This window comes from Aethalodelphis obliquidens, unplaced genomic scaffold (genome assembly GCF_003676395.1).
Source record: "Aethalodelphis obliquidens isolate GAN/ISIS:26980383/991018 unplaced genomic scaffold, ASM367639v1 scaffold69, whole genome shotgun sequence".
Classification (NCBI taxonomy): Eukaryota; Metazoa; Chordata; class Mammalia; order Artiodactyla; family Delphinidae; genus Aethalodelphis; species Aethalodelphis obliquidens.
In genome coordinates this window covers 3,450,890-3,469,806 of record NW_020838013.1, presented here as the reverse complement: position 1 = coordinate 3,469,806, position 18,917 = coordinate 3,450,890, and the positions used below count along the sequence as shown (strand labels likewise).

Below are 18,917 nucleotides of genomic sequence, written 5' to 3'. Positions count from 1 at the left end.
TTCTGGCGGCCCGTTTGTTACACCGTGCGCCCCTTTAATGGTCCGACCCCCTCCCCCACAGGACTGGGAGTTCCCAAAGGCGGAAGCCATTGTGTCCTATTCACTCTTGAATTCCAGCACCCAGCATTTTTAGGAGTTGCAGCTCTCGCTCTTGGAGATGCCCCACTCAGTCCTCAGGGCAGAGGCAGAGCCGTGTGTGCTGGGAGGGGGCAGCCAGAACAGCCAGAGTTCCTCGTCCTGGGAACCCAGCCAAGAGCGCTGCATACCCACCTGCCACCACCTACTCCCAACCTGCAGCCTCTTTCCACTACCACCAGGAATCCCACGCTGTATATTCCACAAAGCATTTAATTTTTATCTCAGGGACTGGACTCTCGGTCTGGGCTTGGGGCGGAGTGCTTGTCAGGCTGGCTGCCAGTGGGTTCTTTCTTTGGGGGACTCTTGAGAAGAGTGCTCCGTTCTCACTCCCACTGACCTGTGGCTCCTTAAAGATAAAGACACAGATAGAGGCCATTGGGCTGTGCAGCTCCCCACCCCCATAACCAAGGAGACCTGGGCTGTAGAAGGGGAAAGGCCATCATCACAGATGTTGTGGATTCAAATCTGGCTCCTATGCTGTGTGACCCTGAGCAAGTGACTTCCCCTCCTCAAGCCTCATAACCCCTGCTCTGCACCAAGTTGTTCTAAAGCATAAGGGTAGGTGGAGTGACCAGCGTGGCACCAGCCCACAGTGGGGGTTTGATGTGTGGCCAGTCAGGTGGCTGCAGGTTCCCAGATAGGCTCTGCTGCTTATTCATTCCTGTGTCCTTGGGCAAGACCCTACCCCTGGGGTCCTTAGTTTCCTCATCGGAAGTGGGGAAAATAACCCTGGCCCCGCCTTCCTTGGGTGACATGGAGGACAGCGCCTGGGGAAGGCCCTGCTGACTGCGAAAGCTAGACAGAGTCCTCCAGGCCAGAGGGTGGACGGGGCAGGACTGAACTCACGGTAGATCCATTTGGCTGCTCAAGGAGTCCCCTCGGCCTTTCCCCAGGGCAGGGTGACAGGTGGATGAGGCCCTGCAGGGCAGAGTGCTGGTGACCATGCCCTTCCTCCCCACAGCTGGGCCTCACCTGGGTTTCCTGGGGGTGCCCTCCGTATCCCCCTTTCCTGCCTCAGCCAGCAGCCGCTCCTCGTCCAGTCCCAGTGCCGACAGCACCTGGGAGAAGCGCCGGGTCACAGTGAGCCGGGCATTGGCCTGAGGAGAGAGAAGCGGGGTTCCTCTCTCACCTGGGCTGCTGAGGACACAGTGAGCCTCTGCTTACCGAGGGGGTCCCAGGGCTTCCAGATGGGCAGCAGCCCAGGGGTCCCGCTAAGGGGGCCCACGCCCACCTCATCTCCCCACCCACTCGGCCAGTGAGAAGCTCTGGTCTTGGGGAGCCACGTGCTTGCCCAGGTGCTAGCCTCACCTGCATGGCCTGCTGGAACAGGTAGGGCCGGGCCTGCACCCGCTGCTGGATACCTTGCAACTCTGCCTGGTACTCAGCAAAGCGCTGTCGCTCCTGGCGCCTGCGGGGAGACGGGCCTCTGGGTGGCTAACTGTGGACATGAGCCGGCCCCCTCCTGAGCCCACTTGTCCTCATTAAGAACTTTCGGTTTCTGTCCTCCTGCCCTTAGCTTTACAAAACCATTTGATTTCCATCCTTGCCCTGGATTTCTCCTGAGGTCAGTGGGGCGGGAATCATCTGTCCCATTTTACCCATGACACGCCTGAGGCTCAGGAGGGTCAAGGGACTTGTCCAAGGTTGCACAGCTGGGAAGTGAGGGACTGAGCGCTGAACCCAGGTCTGCAGGCGGTGCCAGGCTTGCCCCTCCTCCTAGCCGTCACCAAGGGAGAGGGGCCAGCACTGACTTTGAGCAACTGGACATCTGCATGCACAGCCCTCCCCTCTCTGCATCCACCCCTGCACCCTCTCACACTCTGCCTGTGAGGAGACACTGTGACTGTTGGCTGTGGCTTTGGGCAAAATCCCAGTCTGGGCTCTGGGTTCAGTTTTCTTCTCTGTGCTATAGCCCGAATGGGACAAGCTTGCCAGCATTCTCTGTGGTTCTTATAAGCCGATAGTTTAGAAAATGGGACAGAGGAACTTAAGAAATGTATTGCAAATGAAAGAACACATCCCAGAAAGATCTAGGTTCCACTGGAGAAGCACAATCCCATTTACAAAAACCCAGTCTGTGCGCTTGTCGGAAATCTGTCTGCTCGCAAGCCGTGCATCCTGGCAGTGAGGGGCCCTCTGGCTACACCACACACGGGACCGGGCATCCTTCTGCAGAGCACACGAGAGAGGCCGAAGGGCATGGTGGCAGCACCCACAGACAGAACGGGAGGGGAGAGGCACACAAGACTCCAAAACTCATGCTGGGACTTCCAGCAAGTATGCTGAGCCCTGTGGAAAACACTGGCTTGCTGGGCCAGGCTCCTTGGCTATGTGCCAGAGAAGGAAACTTCCTCCGTTCGAGAAAAAGATGGACTTGAAAACCATGGCCAGGAACAGAAGTCACTGCAAAGAGAAGTCTTCACTGTTCAAGAGGGGATTTTACAGCAGTTACAAGGAGTGGGGAGTGGGGGAAGCATGAGCTGCATTCAGTCTCGGTCTTGCCCGTGAGGTTGTGTACATTTTTCCTGCTTGGTTCTTGATGCTATTTCTGTTAGAATTGAGAGGAAGCCCATGTCTTGGAGCTCTAAGCGAGAAAGGAAGTGATGTCAGTGGATGTCAGCCCTGTCTCAGAATAAAAGTAAAGTACGGAGCTTCCCTACCACAGGGAGATATCTTCTGTGCCCACCCTCCCGGGAAGGGCAGAGTCTCCCATGAAGCTCAGAGCAAAGATTATGTGCTGGAAGGGCTGAGACACCCCGTGGGAAATATCCTCTCCCCAGTCGAAAATGAAAGGAGTGCGTTTGGAACGCTCCTCTCACTGACATCTGCCACTGGAGTCTGGCCTTCCACTTCCTGCCGTGTGAAGAAACAATGAACTTGAGGTCCGGCAGGGAGAAGGCATCTCCCCGATCACTGGCCAAGGATTCCTTTAAAGTACACGCGACCTCTCGAGTCTTGGTTTCCTCATCTGTAAAGTTGGGAGTGATGAGGCTGAGCCTCAAAGAGTAGGTGATCAGAGCCCCCCTGAGTCCTCAGGGGCCCCATCGCAGGGCAGGAACCCTGTAGTCTCTCAGCAGCGCCCAACTCACCTTGCCCTAGCGCTTCTCCCTGGATGAAAGGGCTGCCTTGGTGCCAGCTGCACCCCGTAGGTCCGCAGTGTCAAGGGCATCGGTCATCATATTTACTTGAGTTATCTCCTTCCCTAGCTTGGGCTTTGGGGGGAAGATCCTGGTGCACTTTATCTGAAGATTGGGCATTTGAGCTCTCCGAGGCAGCATAGCAGGGCAGATGAATGGCTGCCTGGGTTGGAATCCCAGCTTTGCCCCTCTGTTGTGACCTTTGACAAATTATTTAAGCTCTTGAAGCCTGACTTTCCTCATCTGTAAAATTATGGGAGTGCTGATGATACCTACTTCACTCTCCTCTTATGAGTCTAAGAAAGAGTTGCTTTTAAATATGAATTTGCTTTTTTATGATCAAAATATAGGAAGAAAATGAAACAGATGACTCTTCCCCTGACCACGAACAATGGCTGTTTCCAGGAGCCGGATCACAGGCACTATTCACATTCTCCATGAACTATTTCTGTAATATTTGAATTTTTATAGTAAGCACGCCTGGCATTTGAAATCAGAAAACAAGATTTGAAAGTGTGATAATGCAAGAAGAACATTTTAAACTTCAGCCTTCGACAGCTGCAGGAATTGTTATTATTAACAAGGTGATCCTGGCCCAGCCCCTTCTCCTCACAGGCCTCAGTGTCTTCATCTGTAAAGCGGCCCGACCTGCCCACCTGGTGGGGAGGCTGGCCCTGGAAGCTCAGCCCGTGGGAAGGTGAGGGCAGGTTCCCCTTGGTCCTTTGGTCTGACACCCAGCACCGCCTCCCTGCCCTCTCCCCTCCAGGCCCCCCGCAGCTCCGGCCTACCTTAGCTCCTCCAGCTTGCGCTGGGCGGCCCCCGGCCCCCGGCTCCCTCTGGGTATGTAGGCTGCCAGGCACTGAGCCAGCCGCTGCTGTAGCCGCTGCTCCCGGGCCCGCCGCAGCTCGGCCTGCTGCCGCTTCTCCTGCTGCTGCTGCTCCCAGGCCTGCAGCCGGTTTCTTGGGTGGGGAGAGGAAAGGAAGAGGGGTGGGAGAAGTCTGCAGGGAACCAGGAGCCTCATGGAGGGCCAGGGGCAGGTAGGGGCGTATGGGGGCCTGGAGGGAGGGACTGCTGCAGCCCAGAGATCCAGGGGCCTGGGGAATGGGGTTTGTTGTGGAAGTTGGACAGGATGCAGGCTGACTCTGGGGGCTCAGCCCTCAGGCCTAGCTCAAGGTCTTTCCCTACGCTTCCTGGAAGCTTCCTGCCTACTCCAGCCAGGGGTGTACCCCAACTCGGACAGTCCTTAGCCTTGTGGAGCTCAGCACACACACCCATGACCTCACCTGTATCGCCAACTTCCCCTTGCAAAGCAGCTCTCCTTGAGGGGAGGGCCCAGATCTTTTTTTCTCTCTGACCCCTATATCTGGTAGGAGCTAGGGTAATGCTTACGGGTTTGAGGGACAGACGGATGAATGGATGGGAAAAAGAAACAAATGGTGATCAGTGGGTGGATGGAAGGATGGATGGATGGTGTGGACGGTTGAATAGACAGCGCCTAGATCCACCTGGAACATTCTTCCCCCAGATGTGATGGTCAGTTCCTCCGGTCAATCAGGTCTTTGCTCAAAGGTCAGAGAAAATGAGACCTCAGCACCCCATCTACCTCCCAGGGACTTTCTATCTCTAGCTATACATTCTGTTCATTTCTTTATCAACTATCCTCCTTCCCAAGTAGAATGTGAGCCTCATGAGAGCAGGATCCTTTGTCTGTCCTCTGCACCACCAATGTATCCCCAGCACCTAGCACAGTGCCAGCACCTAGCACAGTGCCTGACACAGACAGAAACTCAGTATTGATGAGTTCATGCACAACTGAATCATGGTCAGATAGAAAGATGGACAGATAGGCAGACATACACTCAGCACATGTTTATTGAGCACCAACTATGTGCCAGGTCCTTTTAGGGTGCCAGACGGGGGCTGTGATCAAAAAGATCTGGCACCAGGACTTCCCTGGTGGTCCAGTGATAAAGAATCTGCCTTCCAATGCAGGGGACGCGGGTTAGATCCCTGGTTGGGGAACTAAGATCCCACATGCTGCAGGGCAACTAAGCCCGCGTGCCACAACTACTGAGCCCAGGCGCCTCAACTAGAGAGCCTGCGTGCCACAAACTACAGAGCCCACACTCTCTGGAGCCAGCACGCCACAGCTAGAGAGAGAAAACCCTCACACCACAACTAGAGAGCAGCCCACGTGCCACAACAGAAGATCCCACATGCCGCAACTAAGACCCAATGCAGCCAAAAACATAATAAATGAATAAAATAAATATTAAAAAAAAAAAAGAGCTGACACTGTCCGTGGAGGAGCCCTCAATCTGTACAAAGGGATGGACAGACAGCCCAACACCTTACCAAGGAATCTGGGCTTTGTCCTAAGGGCACTGGGAAGCATGGAAAGGTCTCAAGGAAGGATAACAGGATAAGACTTGAAGGGTGCTATCAGGATGCTGAATGGGTTCTCACCTACCACTTCTAACTTGTCACCGAGGCCCACTGAGCCAGCCTCCAAATATCTTTTAAATAAATCCCCGTCTCTTTACTCACATGGCCACCCGGTCCAAGCCCTCATCAACCCTCACCTAGACACTGTCAACAGCCCCCATCTGTCTTCCCCTCTGCTCCCACTGTCTCTCGTTCAAGCCCTAAGTATAGTAATGATCTAACTCTTCTGCCATTGTCGCTGTTTTGCCCATCTGTCTCCTTTTCCAGCCGACCTTGAGCTTCTTAGGGCTGAAACCAAGTCTTTTTACCTTTATATCCTGAGGACCCATGAGCAGATACCTGATATATGTCGCATTAATCACTTAGCTAATAAATTAATGAATGGCTAGAAGATGGGAAGTGAATGAAAACTGGCTTGTGTCAATAAACAGTTGGCCAAGCAGACAGATGTATGCATGGATGGTGGATGGATGGATGGATGGATGGTGGATGGTGGATGGATGGACAGATGGTTGGATGATCAGAAAGACTGGTGAATGGATAAATAAAGGAATGAATGAGAGGATGAATGACTGTCTCCTGAAGAACTAGTCCCTGTGCTTTGCTCCCACCCTTCTTCGTCTCCACCTCACCTGGTGGCCTCCTGTCGTTTGTGGAAGGTGCGGTTAGGGAAGTGTGCAAACAGGCAAGTCTCATCAGCTCCCAAGGCATGGGCCTTCCTGTTCCAGCGGGAGGCCTGAACAGCAGCCCGCGATGGCTCCCAGGGCAGCTTTTCGGGATCTGTGCACAGAGGGACAAATCAGGCACTGCCGTCTCTCCTGGCCCCTTGGGCAATCCCTCCCCGCACCTGGAGCGCAGCCCAGCCCAGCCCAGCCAGGTGGCTGGCTCCAGCCCCTCTCCGCACTGTGCGGCTTCGTGGGGGAACCCGGGCCTTGAGTCCCACGCTCACCACAGTCCAAGTCCTGCTGCAGCTGCCTCTGCAGCTTCTCCAGGTTCCTCGGCCCCTCCAGCTCCCTGGCCCTTGGCCTCCTCCTCTGTGGTCCTCGGAGGTTGTTGGAGCCAGAGCCACTCCCCTGGCTCTGCAGTTCACTCCCGTCCCAGGCCTCCTCGCCAGAATTCCACCCCTTTCTTGGAGAACTAGCCCTCCTTCTCTGGGGGACCCTGTGCTCCCCCTCCTCGGCCTCGTCTGTGGCCTCGGCAAATGGCTCCTCCTCCAAGATCGACCCCCTTCTGGGGAGCTGGGGCGGTTCCCCGGGGCTCAGAGCCCTCTCGGCCACCTCAGCGCCCAGGCCTTCTGGCTCGGCCTCCGGCCCCGATCCTGAGCTCTTCCCAGGCAGCTCCGGCTCTTGGCCCTCCGCTTTGCCAGGAGGGATGGGAATGCATCTACAGGCCCTGAGCTGCTGTCTCCTCTCCGGATCTGGCGCCTCTGTCTTCCAGCAGGAGCCACGGGCCTCTGGGTTGTTGGCCGTGGACTTGCGCCTGGACTTGTGCCGATGGACCGCTGGGGGCAAGGGCAGGGCTTGGTGGCCAGGGGCCGAGGCGGAGCCCGGCTGAAGCAGAGCCCGGCCATCTGTGGTGAAGCTCTCCCAGACCCACTGGAAGGGGAAGGAGGGTTTCCGAGGAGGAGAGGGGACCAGACTGAGGAGGGAGAGGGCAAGGGGCAGGGGTCAGGGTCTGTGCGCTGGCCCCAACTGGGGCCTGGCACCCAGCAGCCCCCCGGCCCCTCCGCAGCTGCTTACTCCTCAGCCTCAGCAGAGCCTTGCCCCTTCTTGTTCCGGTCCCTGGGCCTCCGGTCCTTCTTTGCCATCTGCCCCGCGCTCACAGACCTCTGCTGCTGGCCCTGAATTACACCATCACTGCTCCCAAGACTCCCCTGGGCAAAGACAGGAGAGGAGGCCCAGCTCTGAGTAGCTCCCCCAGGGGACCCTCCTGTTCTTTTGTTTGTTTGTTTTATGGCCGTGCCACACGGCATGTGGGATCTTAGTTCCCTGACCAGGGATCGAACCCACACCCCATGCAGTGGAAGCTCGGAGTCTTAACCACTGGACCGCCAGGGAAGTCCCAGGACCATTCTTTTCTGTCAGGCTGGCCCCTCTGGGCCCTTGTTACCACTGAAACTGACTGATCATGACCTGAATTATTAATATTAAAATAGCAACAACTGCTATTTACTGAGCATCTACTGGGTGCTCAGGACTTTCAAGTATTAACTCGTTTAACCTTCCCAAGGATCCATGAGGTAGATATTCGCTATCACCCCTGTCATGCAGATGAGAACACTGGGGCTCAGACAGGTGAAATCACTTGGCTAAGGTCACACAGCCGGTAAGTGGAGCCAGGACCTGAGTGTGTTGAGTCTGTCTCCAGAGCCCAGATTTGTCACCATTGCACTGTACTGCCTCTGGGCTCCGGATAGCTCTTCTGAATGCCCCACAGGGCCCTGGACTTACTAAGCCAAAGTGGGAAAAAACGCATTGTCTTTCCCGAAATCCTGATCCTCCCGCAGTGTTGCAGAAGTTGCTCCATCAGAAGTCTGGGAGTCATCCCTGGGCATCATCCTTTTCTTCATCCGACATCCTGCAGGCCTCCCTGTAGTCCCTGCCCGCCTGGGGCCTCCCTGACTCTCACCTGGGCCTCAGCTCCAGTCTCGTGGCTTCTCAAGGGCTTCCCTCAGCCCTAGCCTCCCCACCCCAGAGAGCCAACCTGCCTCTGGGCCGTTGGCTATCCCCCCAAGGAGCCCCCCTCACCTGCTCAGCTTGGGGGATGCTTGAGAGAAGCTTGAGCAGACATGGGACCGTCCCTGGAGCCTGCTGTGGTGTGTCTTGCCCTGGTCTCCCCGATGCGGTCCTTACCAACTGTTGGTGGGCGTTTAGCATGTTGGTGTCTTGTCCCATCCCCCGCCCCGCCCCACATCTGCCAACCTTGGAACTCCCTGTCCGACCGTCTCTATGGCAACCAGTCCTCAGCCAGTCTCAAGGGCTCTGGCAAAAGCAGGCCAGGAAAGGTATATATATAAGTCCTACTTCCTTCCGGAGGGGAGAGTTGGGCAGGATGCTGAGAAAGAGTCCAGGCCTGGGAGTCCAGAGATCCAGGGCCAAGGCCTGCCTCTGCTCCTGACTCTGCAGGACTCCCCGTTGACCGAGTACAATTCCCCCCTGCCCTTGCTCAGCCTGTGTTTCACCATCTATTTATCAAAGGGGTCTCAGGACTCTCCATCTCAAAGGGTCCTCACACCCTACGAAGATGGCAGACGGTGCCTGCCGTGTCCCTCTCCCTCTGCCTGCCTCCTTGCTGCCCCTCAGCCCCTGCTGAGGCCATGTAAGGGGCAAACTGAACCCTCACAACAAGATCTTGTTCAAACCACTTACCCTCCGAGGCCCTGACAGGACAGGAAAGGCCAGGAAGTTGAATACCACGTCCAGGAACAAGGCAGCAGGCAAACCAGAGCACTGAGGAGGCTCTGGAGGAAGAACATGCAGCTCTCATTCCAAAGTTCTAAGCATCGCCAAAAAGCCTTGACACGGTAAATCCCCGTGAGATGCCGGGAGCTGACCACTGTGACCAGCAGTATAGGGACCTGGTGCCGAGCTGAGGCCCTGGAGATGGAGTAGCATGGCTTAGCCTCTCACCGGTCTGTGACCTTGGGCAAGTCACTTCTCCCCTCTGCCAAACTGGAATCAGAGGCCCATCCCGTAGGTTTGTTGCAAGGATTCGATGAAATCACAAAGGCAACACACTCGGTAAATGTTGGTTAAAACTGCTAAAAATCACTGATGACTATTGGTAGGCAGCAGAGTACGATGGTCAGGAGTACAGAGGAAAGGGACTTCCCCGCAGTCCAGTGGTTAGGACTCCGCACTTCCACCGCAGGGGCACGGGTTTGACCCCTGCTGGGGCAACTAAGATCCCGCAAGCTGCAGGGCATGGCCAAAAAAAACCCCAAAAAACAGAGGAAGCACGGGGGTTGAGATCCCAGCCCCTCCACGTGTCACGTACCTTCTCTGTTTCCTCATGGGCAACGTGGGGCTGGTTATAACAGTGTCTACCTTCTAGGGCTGTGGCAAGGATTAAATCAGTTAATATATACACACATGCATCATGGAACATTTCCACAGCTCGTCACAACAGCCAGGTGAGAGTTGTTATTAATCAGCCAACAGTGCGGCCCCGGTGAGACTGCTCGTGGAAGTAAATCCCAGCAGATGCCCTACGGGCGTGTTTTGCTCAGAGCTTTGTTGCTGTGGACCCCTGTCTGCTTGCAGACTCCATCCCAGTAGCACCTCTGCAATGAGCACATTTCACTGAACAACCTAAGTAACGCTCCAGGGAAAGATCTTTTCCATTCAAAATAGGTCAACTCTGCTCTTTCTGGTGGGCCGCCAGCCCCGCGCATCCACCTCCTCTGCTGAATGTCACCCGTGGGACCCCAGGTGAAGGGCAAGTGTGTGGGCTGCTCCATTTTCAGAGAGCAAGTCCCCTCCAGACCCCCATCGAATTGATTTTTTGGACAAACTCTGGGCTACTTCCTTCCTTGGCAGAGGACGGGTCTGGGCTCCTCAGGTAAATATTTTCACGAGGTGTCTACAGACCTTTCCAGCCACACTCACTCCTCAAGTGAGCTCCTCCAGTCTGCTGGCCTTAAAAGACATCTATCACCTTCCAGGTCTGCCCGAGTTTACATATCTCAGGACTGACCTCTCCCGCAAAGTCCAGACTCGTATCCAATGGCCCATTCGACAACTCCACTTGGATGATGAATAAGCATATTAGTTAATTTGACATGTTGAAATTCAGACTTTCCATCTGCCCCATCTCAGTCAAGGCCACATCCATCCTTCCTGCTGCTCACGCCAAAATTCTGGTGTCATTGTGGACTCCTCTCTTTCCTTCACACTCCACACCCCAAGCACTAGCAAACCCTGCTGGTGCCGCCTTCAGAATACACACAGAATCCAGCCACTTCTCCCCTCCACCACCATTAGCACGCTCCCCCAAGCCCCCACCCCTTCTCATCCGGATCACTGCAGTAGCCCCTGCGCCCAGCTTCTGCTCTTGCCCCAAGTCTGTTCTCTACTCAGCAGCCAGAGTGATCCTGTTAAGACTGGAGCCTGTCCTGCCTTTGTTTAAAACCCTCCAATGGATTCCCACCCCCTCTCTTTTTGGCTGCGCCGCACATCTTGTTAGTGTTAGCGCTGAGTTGATTATGTTCCTTATTTCACAGTGTATGAGAATCACCAATGGATACAAGGTCAATCTCTTGTTTTGGTTTAGCATTTTTTTCTCCTTTATCTTTGCTCTTCATTCCCATCTCACTTAAATAGGAATGGCTCTGTGAAGTATCTAATATCATGTTTATGCATTGGTGGTTTTAGGTTATATAAATGTATTATGCTGTTGACCTCATTTTTGTTCCTTACTCTTCTCTCTGAACGCCACGTTTTGAGAAGCTGTCTGTTGTTTCTGACTGTTGCCTAAAGTTCTGTAGTTTGCTTCCATTACGCTTTACTATGCATTCCCCTGAGGTTGGATGCCAACGTTGCCCCCAACTTCTGTTTCCACACAGGACACTGCAGTCAACGCCCTTGTATATGCCTCTTTGTACATCTGCACGAGAATTTCTGGGGCTTATTTACCAAGGATTGAGAGTGTGGGATCTTGAAACAAATGTATATCTCTTTTTAGATTGCTTGAAAAAGAAGTTGTACCAGTTTATATGCCTGCAAAAGTGATAAGGGGTTCTGTCGGCCCACACCCTCACCAAACATCAGTATTCACCTGATGAATTTTTACTCACCTGATAGTTATAAAAGGGTATCTCCCTGGGATAAACTATAATGGAAAAGAATACAAGAAAGAATGTATATATGGGACTTCCCTGGTGGTCTAGTGGTTAAGAATCTGCCTTCCAATGCAGGGGATGCGGGTTCAATCCCTGGTGGGGGAACTAAGATCTCACGTGCCATGGGGCAACTGAGCCTGTGTGCCACAACTAGAGAGAAGCCCGCGCGCCCTAACAACAGATCCTGCATGCTGCAACGAAGATTCCGCGTGCCACAACCAGGACCGATGCAGCCAAATAAATAAATAAATATTTTTTTAAAGTATATATGTGTATAACTGTGTCACTTTGCTGTACAGCAGAAATTAACACAACATTGTAAATCAACTACACTTCAATAAAAAAATAAATTTTAGGGACTTCCCTGGAGATCCAGTGACTAAGATTCCGTGCTCCCAATGCAGGGGGCACAGCTTCGATCCCTGGTCAGGGAACTAAGATTCCACATGCCACGCGGTGCGGCCAAAAGAAAAATACATATATGTATATATAAAATGAATGAAAAAAAAGGTATCTCATTGTAATTTTAACTGAATTGTGCTGATTACTTCTTTGACCCCATCTTCATTAATTTTTTGCCTTTGGGCCAGTTCAGTTCAGTTCAGTTCAGGGGTACTTGTTTCTGCTCATGGCCATTTCTCTATTGTGTTTCTTGGCTTTTTCTTATTAACTTGCAGGAGTTCTTCATTCACTAGGTTGCAACCAGCTATCTATCAACATTATCTCTGATGGCCTTTGTGGAGCAGAAATACTTAATTGTTTTGTTTGTTTGTTTTTGTTGTTGTTGTTTTTGCGGTACTCGGGCCTCTCACTGCTGTGGCCTCTCCCGTTGTGGAGCACAGGCTCTGGACGCGCAGGCTCAGCAGCCATGGCTCACGGGCCCAGCCGCTCCGCGGCACGTGGGATCTTCCCGGACCGGGGCACAAACCCGCGTCCCCTGCATCGGCAGGCGGACTCTCAACCACTGCGCCACCAGGGGAGCCCGAAATACTTAATTTTGATGTGCTCAGATCCATAAATGTTTTGAATGAGGGTTTGCATTCTGGATGTCTTAAGAAGTCCTTTCCCTACCCCTAGGTGGGGCATTCTTCTCTATTTTATGCTATTAGATCATAATCTAACATCTGTGTTCAGAGTGAAATGCTCTACACTTTTCCTTTTCTGATACTGTTCTTTTCTGGTTTGGGAGTCACCTGAGGAAGTGGGCAGCCTTTTCTCATTCTCTGTTTTCTGGAACAACTGGTATAAGATAAGGACCATCTCTCTGTTCCTTGAAAGTCTGGTGGGCTCCACTGGGAACCTTTGGCACTGGAGTCTTAGATTATAATCTTCTTTACTGGTTATTGATCTATTGAAGTTTTTGATAGTTTTGTACCAATTTTGGCGTTTCACACTTTTCTGAAAAGGCCTTCACTTTAAGTTTTTATTTTGGGTGACATACAATTATTTGTAACATTCTTTTCTTTTAAATTGGAGTATAGCTGTTTTACACTGCTGTGTCAGTTTCTGTAATATTCTTTGATATTATGGCATTTTAAATTCTCTGGGGGCTCGGAAGTCAGGTCATGTAGCCCAGTGGCCACGGGAAGGTCTTGGGATTGGTCCTAAGCATGATGGAAAGTGTGAGAGGATGTTAGAAGACCCATTTTGTCACGCAAAACCCCCGGTCTACTTGAAGATTATAAAGGGTTGGGAGGGTGGATTCTGGAAGGAGAATTTTGTGATGAGATTGATTTAGAAAGGGAGTCCCAACACTCCTCTCAGGGACTAGGGCTGGGGTCTGCCTTCTAATCCCAAATCTGGGGAGAGGTGTTTCAAGAAAGCTGCCTGGAGAGCTTGAGATGGGCTACCTGAAGTCGTGGCAGCCCAGCGGATCAAGGGTACAGGAGACTTCCAGAAAGGCTGCGGAGCCACTGTGGGAACTGGCCAGCACTGTGGAGAAACATGGCACAGAAAGTCACGACTTCATCTGAGGGCATAGAGACAAGTTTCCTTTGGAATTTTAGAGGGACATTGGGAGACAAATTATCCTTTATTATATCCCGCGCATCTTGTATTGTCACAGTAGCCTCACAGTAGAAGATTTTGAGGGGAGGAAGTGATGGGGGCTGATTCAGGGTCTTTTTTTTTTTTTTAAGATTTTTTTTGATGTGGACCATTTTTTTTAAAGTCTTTATTGAATTTGTTACAATATTGCTTCTGTTTTATGGGGGGGGGTTGGTTGTTTGTTTTTGGCTGCGAGGCATGTGGGATCTTAGCTCCCTGACCAGGGATCGAACCCACACCCCCTGCATTGGAAGGCAAAGTCTTAACCACTGAACCACCAGGGAAGTCCCTGATTTAGGTGGTTGTTGTTTTGTTTTTTTTCTTTGAGGCAAGGAGTAGTGACTTTATTCACAACACCGGCAGACTGAGAAGATGACGGGCTAGTGTGCCCAAAAAACCATCTTATCGGGGTCTGAATGCCGGTTTCTTTTATAGAACAGAGATGGGGAGCAAGTGAGGAAGTAAAGTAAAAAGGCTATTAGCTTTGCGTGGGTTGGCCAGCATCGGGGAGGGGACGTGTTAATTTCTTCTTTTCTGCAGCCATTCATAGGTGGGCAGTGGGCAGCATGGACGAATATCCCTCCCTCCTGGGGCCTCGATCTGTACACTGTGTAACTTTCTTTCCACAAGTGGAGACATCTGAGTTGTTCCCCCGATGAGAAAGACTGCCTGTGTCCAGCATCATCTACGAAACTTCATCAGAGATTCCACGAAGCCCCTACTGTGTCCCAGCCCCTGTCAGGGTCTGGTACAACCAAAGTGCTCAATAAATATTTGTTGGGTGAATGAACTAAATTCACCTCTCTCCCTGGCAGTGTTAGTCAAACTTATTTGCCCAGGATATATTCAAAAGACAAGCAAGGGCTTCCCTGGTGGCGCAGTGGTTGAGAGTCCGCCTGCCGGTGCAGGGGACACGGGTTCGTGCCCCGGTCCGGGAAGATCCCACATGCCGCGGAGTGGCTGGGCCCGTGAGCCATGGCTGCTGAGCCTGCGCGTCCGGAGCCTGTGCTCCGCAACGGGAGAGGCCACAACAGTGAGAGGCCCACGTACCACAAAAAAAAAAAAAAAAAAAAAAAGTAGGAAACAACCCAAATGTCCGTGGAGGGATGAATGAATCAACAAAATATGGTATATACATTAATAGACTAGTGTTCAACCTTAAAAAGAAATTCTAACACATGCTACAACATGGATGAACCTTGAAGACTTTATGCTAAGTGAAATAAACCAGACACATATGGATAAATATTGTATGATTCCACTTATATACGATGCCTAGAATAGTCGATGACATAGAGACAGGAAGTAGCACAGTGGTTACCAGGGGCTGTGGGAAGTGGGGAATGGGGAGTTGGTGTTCAATGAGAATAGAGTTTCAGTCTGGGATGATGAAATAAATCCTGGAGATGGAGAATGGTGATGGTTGCACAATGTGACAGTACTTAATGCCACTGAACTGTTCACTTAAAACTGGTTAAGGGAATTCCCTGGCGGCCCAGCGGTTAGGACTCCGCGCCTCCACTGGGTCCGGTACACGGGGACCAGGAAGTGGTTTGCTCACAGCCTAAGGCCAGCACCTAGCACAGCCTGGCACTAAGCAGGTGGTCAGCAGATCTCTATAAATATCTCTGTTAACAACGCTTTTATGAGGCCCATTTTATACTAAGGAAACTGAGGCACAGAGAGGTGGGGTTATCTGCTCAAAGCCACAAGGCTGGTAAGGGGTGGTGCTAGAACCACAACACATACAAGGAGTATAGCCCAGAGCCCAGCCTCCTTGGTGGGGGTGAGGGCTCTGCTCCCTGGAATATGGTAGGGAGGTGGATCCTGACGGGGAGATGGGACCAGGTAAGTGATGAAGTGGGGCCTTTGGAGGAGCAATGGAGGCCCCGGCCCCTACCTCATCCTCCGTCCCCCGCCCCGAAACTGTTCGGCTTCCCTGCTACTTCAGATGTAACTTCAGACAAAGGTGGTGCGCGGGGGCGGGGAACCCACAGACAGAAACAAAACTCAGAGAATTTAGGGGAAGGGGAAAGTGAAACCAGCCCTGGGCACAGGGCAGGGGTGGGAGAGAATCAGTGGCTGGAAAAAAGGGCAGCACCCCAGCCCCTCACAGGAACAAGGAAGGGTGAGGACTCCAATGGCCAGGGTCCCTGCATACCTGCTGGCTGCTGCTTCCACACACCGGCCTCACTGGCGCCCCCCACCCAGATTGGTTGTTGGCACATTTGTTCATTGGAGCAGGTTGACCTCTTTCTTTTGTGCGCTTCTCGCCAGAGCCCAGAGCAGTGCCTAGCACAGAGTAGGTGCTCAGGAAATATTTGTCGAGTGAGTGAAGGAAGGAAATACCTATGACCCCAAGAGCACTGCAGGGCCACTGTTTACTTGTCCTTATAGGACACTGTCTAGGAGGATCAATTCGTTTGGCCCATTCTGAAGATGACAATTGACAATATTTTTTGGTTTTGCTTTAAACATGGCGTGCATAGACTTAGCTGTTCATCTCTTTGGTTTGAGCACTTCAGGCACCACCAGGGTCCTGAAAAGCCTTCCTTTAAAATGGACTTTGCTTGGGAATTCCTTGGTGGTCCAGTGGTTAGGACTCCACACTTCCACTGCATGGGACACAGGTTCGACCCCTGGTCGGCGAACTAAGATCCTGCAAGCCGCGAGGCGTGGCCAAAATAAATACATTAATTAAATAAAATGGACTTTCCCTTTCAGCCCATCCCCAATCCCATTCTTGCTCCCCACAGTGCCCCACTCTTGTGCGTCTAGAGCATGTCCTTCCAGTCTGCCTTCCAGGCATTGATTTCCATCTGTGTCAATTACAGGCACCATTTATTGAGTGTTTACCATGTGCTAGGCACTGTGCTAAGCACTTTATATGTCACGTCTCATTTATTCATCATACGTCCCTGAAAGAGGTGCTATTATTTTCTTTTATATATAAATTTATTTATTTTATTTTTGGCTGAGTTGGGTCTTTGTTGCTGCACGCGGGCTTTCTTTAGTTGCAGCGAGTAGGGGCTTCTCAATGCGGTGGCTTCTCTTGTTGCAGAGCACCGGTTCTAGGTGCGTGGGCTTCAGTGGTTGTGGCATGCGGGCTCAGTAGCTGTGGCTCACGGGCTCTAGGGCGCAGGCTCAGCAGTTGTGCCCCACGGGCTTAGTTGCTCCGCAGCATGTGGTATCTTCGACCAGGGCTCGAACCCGTGTCCTCTACCTTGGCAGGCAGATTCTTAACCACTGCACTACCAAGGAAGCCCAAGAGGTGCTATTATTGTCGCCACTTTACAGATGAGGAAACTGAAGCACAGAGAGCTTAAGTCACTGGCCCAAGGTCACAGAATAAATGGCAGAAATATACGGCATTGCTGTGCTTGTCTGTGTTTCGACTTTCCATAAAAACTGCTGTGCTATAGATCTTGTTCTACATTTTTCTGTTTTTCTGATATGTTGAAGCTTTGTCCACATTGCTACCTGCCATGCAGCACCCCAGTGACAGACAGCTTGGCAGCCTGTAATACTTCACCACTTCTAACCATGCCTAGGGCATGTCTTTCTCTTTGGGAGAGGTTTTACCCACGAGTGGAACTTCCGGAAGTCACTTAGCCATCATACTGACCTTTCAAACACGCCAGAAGCACCTGACTTCTGTGTACCCACCTTCCCACCAGCCATCAGTTTTATCTTTCTTCCTTTTTTTTTTTTTTTGGCGCTTGTGGGATCTTAGTTCGCCGACCAGGGATTGGCCCCGGCATTGGAAGCGTGGAGTCCTAACCACTGGACCGCCAGGGAATTCCCTTATCTGACTTTCTGTTCTTGCCAATCTGACGGGTCTCATGTGAGATCCTGCGTTTTCCTTTGTAGCTTTCTGATTACTGGGGTGGGTGCAGAAATCTTAGCGCTTATTCCATTTCTAAAAATAACATTTGAATACACACAAGCACACAAAATAGGAAGGACATGATTTCAGAATAAAGAAAGCTCACTCTGGAGATGGGAGGTGAGTGTCGCCCAGGTCCTGTCCCACTCCCCAGCTACAAGGAACCCCCTGAGAGAGTCCAGAGCTACCTGCCACTCTCACCAAACACTCTGCCAAGGAGAGGAGGGACCAGGACCCTGGTGGAGCACCTGGATCACAGGTGTCACTCCCTTGCCGCAGTTCCTATAGCCTAGAAGAGTGGGAACTTGGTCCCATCCACGTCCTGGAGACAAGCTTACCACACCCAAGAAGGAATGGGGGGACCTCAGAACTCCACCTCCCCACACTCTGGACCCCTAGGCAGGCCAGTGTACAAGCCCCTGCCCATCTCTGTGCCAATGAGCAAACTCGGGGCACTCGTCCCACTTCCTGAGCCTCAGTCTCCTCCTCTGTAAAATGGGAGGTGATGGGAACACCTCTCCGAGAGAGTGGACTCAGATACAACGCTGGGTCGTGCTGCACTCAGATACACAGCGCTGCAGATCAGTCCACCAGGCCAGTGGGCGGTGGGTGAGGTCACTCCCACCCCTTATCTCTCCCTCCTTCCCCCTCACCTCCTCCTCCAGCCCCTGGGGACTCCAGGTGTGCCAGCCCCGGGGGTGGGGGGCAGGTGTCGGGGAGGAGCCCACACCACTACCTTCTCTCCCTCCACGAAGCTTCTGGGACCCTGAGGGGCCGTCAATGCCAGAAGGACACCCCTTAGCCAAGGTGGGCTGAGTACAGGGCTGGTGCCTCCTGAATCTGGGTCCCGGGTGGTGGATGAGGACGTGGGAGCTGGGGGAGACCACAGGGAAAGCTGAGCGGATCAAATCTCAATCCTGGCCTTTGCTCTCACTGTCCCCTCTGCTCTTTCCCCACCGATAGCCTGTGGCCTGCACACTCCTCACTTAATAGGGCTTTCTACTGAAATCTCACCTTATCAGTCTCCCCTGAACGCTGCATAGAATGGCTGGGGCCACCCGTCCTGTCCTGCCTGGGATTCCCCACTCCTTTATTATGCTTCCTTTTCCCCAGTACACGTTATCGCCATCTGACATACTATTTATCTTCTTTATTGTCTGTCTCTCTCCATCAGAAACGAACTCCAAGAAACGCTTTCTTCGTGTAATCACCACTACCTGGAATAGTATCTGGTGTGCAGTAGGTTCTCAATGGACATGTAGATAAAATAAAGTTTTTATGTTGTATCATAAAGGTGTGTGTATCGTTAAGTGTGCAGCTTAGTATATTTTTATATATAACCATCACCCAGTTCAAGCTATGGAACATTTCCATAAGGCTTCCCAGTGACCACCCCCATCAGCCCCCAGCCCAAGGTAATCGTTAT

General features: G+C 52.3%; 1 protein-coding gene across 1 annotated transcript; it reads right to left on the bottom strand.

The window, feature by feature from the left end:
* Window positions 1-366: 366 nt before the first annotated feature.
* Window positions 367-8,614, bottom strand: TSGA10IP (testis specific 10 interacting protein). The gene is made up of 8 exons (XM_027090820.1): window positions 8,468-8,614; window positions 7,460-7,593; window positions 6,670-7,358; window positions 6,353-6,500; window positions 4,064-4,234; window positions 1,447-1,546; window positions 1,111-1,235; window positions 367-484 (listed from the first exon to the last, which is right to left on the bottom strand). Exons 1-8 carry the CDS (start codon window positions 8,612-8,614, stop codon window positions 403-405), a joined length of 1,596 nt encoding a protein of 531 aa, XP_026946621.1. The 3' UTR covers window positions 367-402.
* Between the last annotated feature and the right edge of the window lie 10,303 nt (window positions 8,615-18,917).

Coding starts and splice junctions, on each gene's coding strand:
- TSGA10IP (XM_027090820.1), bottom strand. CDS start 8,614: ATGGGACAAGACACCAACATGCTAAACGCCCACCAACAGTTGGTAAGG. Junction 6,501..6,669: donor GCAGCAGGACTTGGACTGTG/GTGAGCGTGGGA, acceptor CTCTGTGCACAG/ATCCCGAAAAGCTGCCCTGG. Junction 1,236..1,446: donor TGTTCCAGCAGGCCATGCAG/GTGAGGCTAGCA, acceptor CTCTCTCCTCAG/GCCAATGCCCGGCTCACTGT.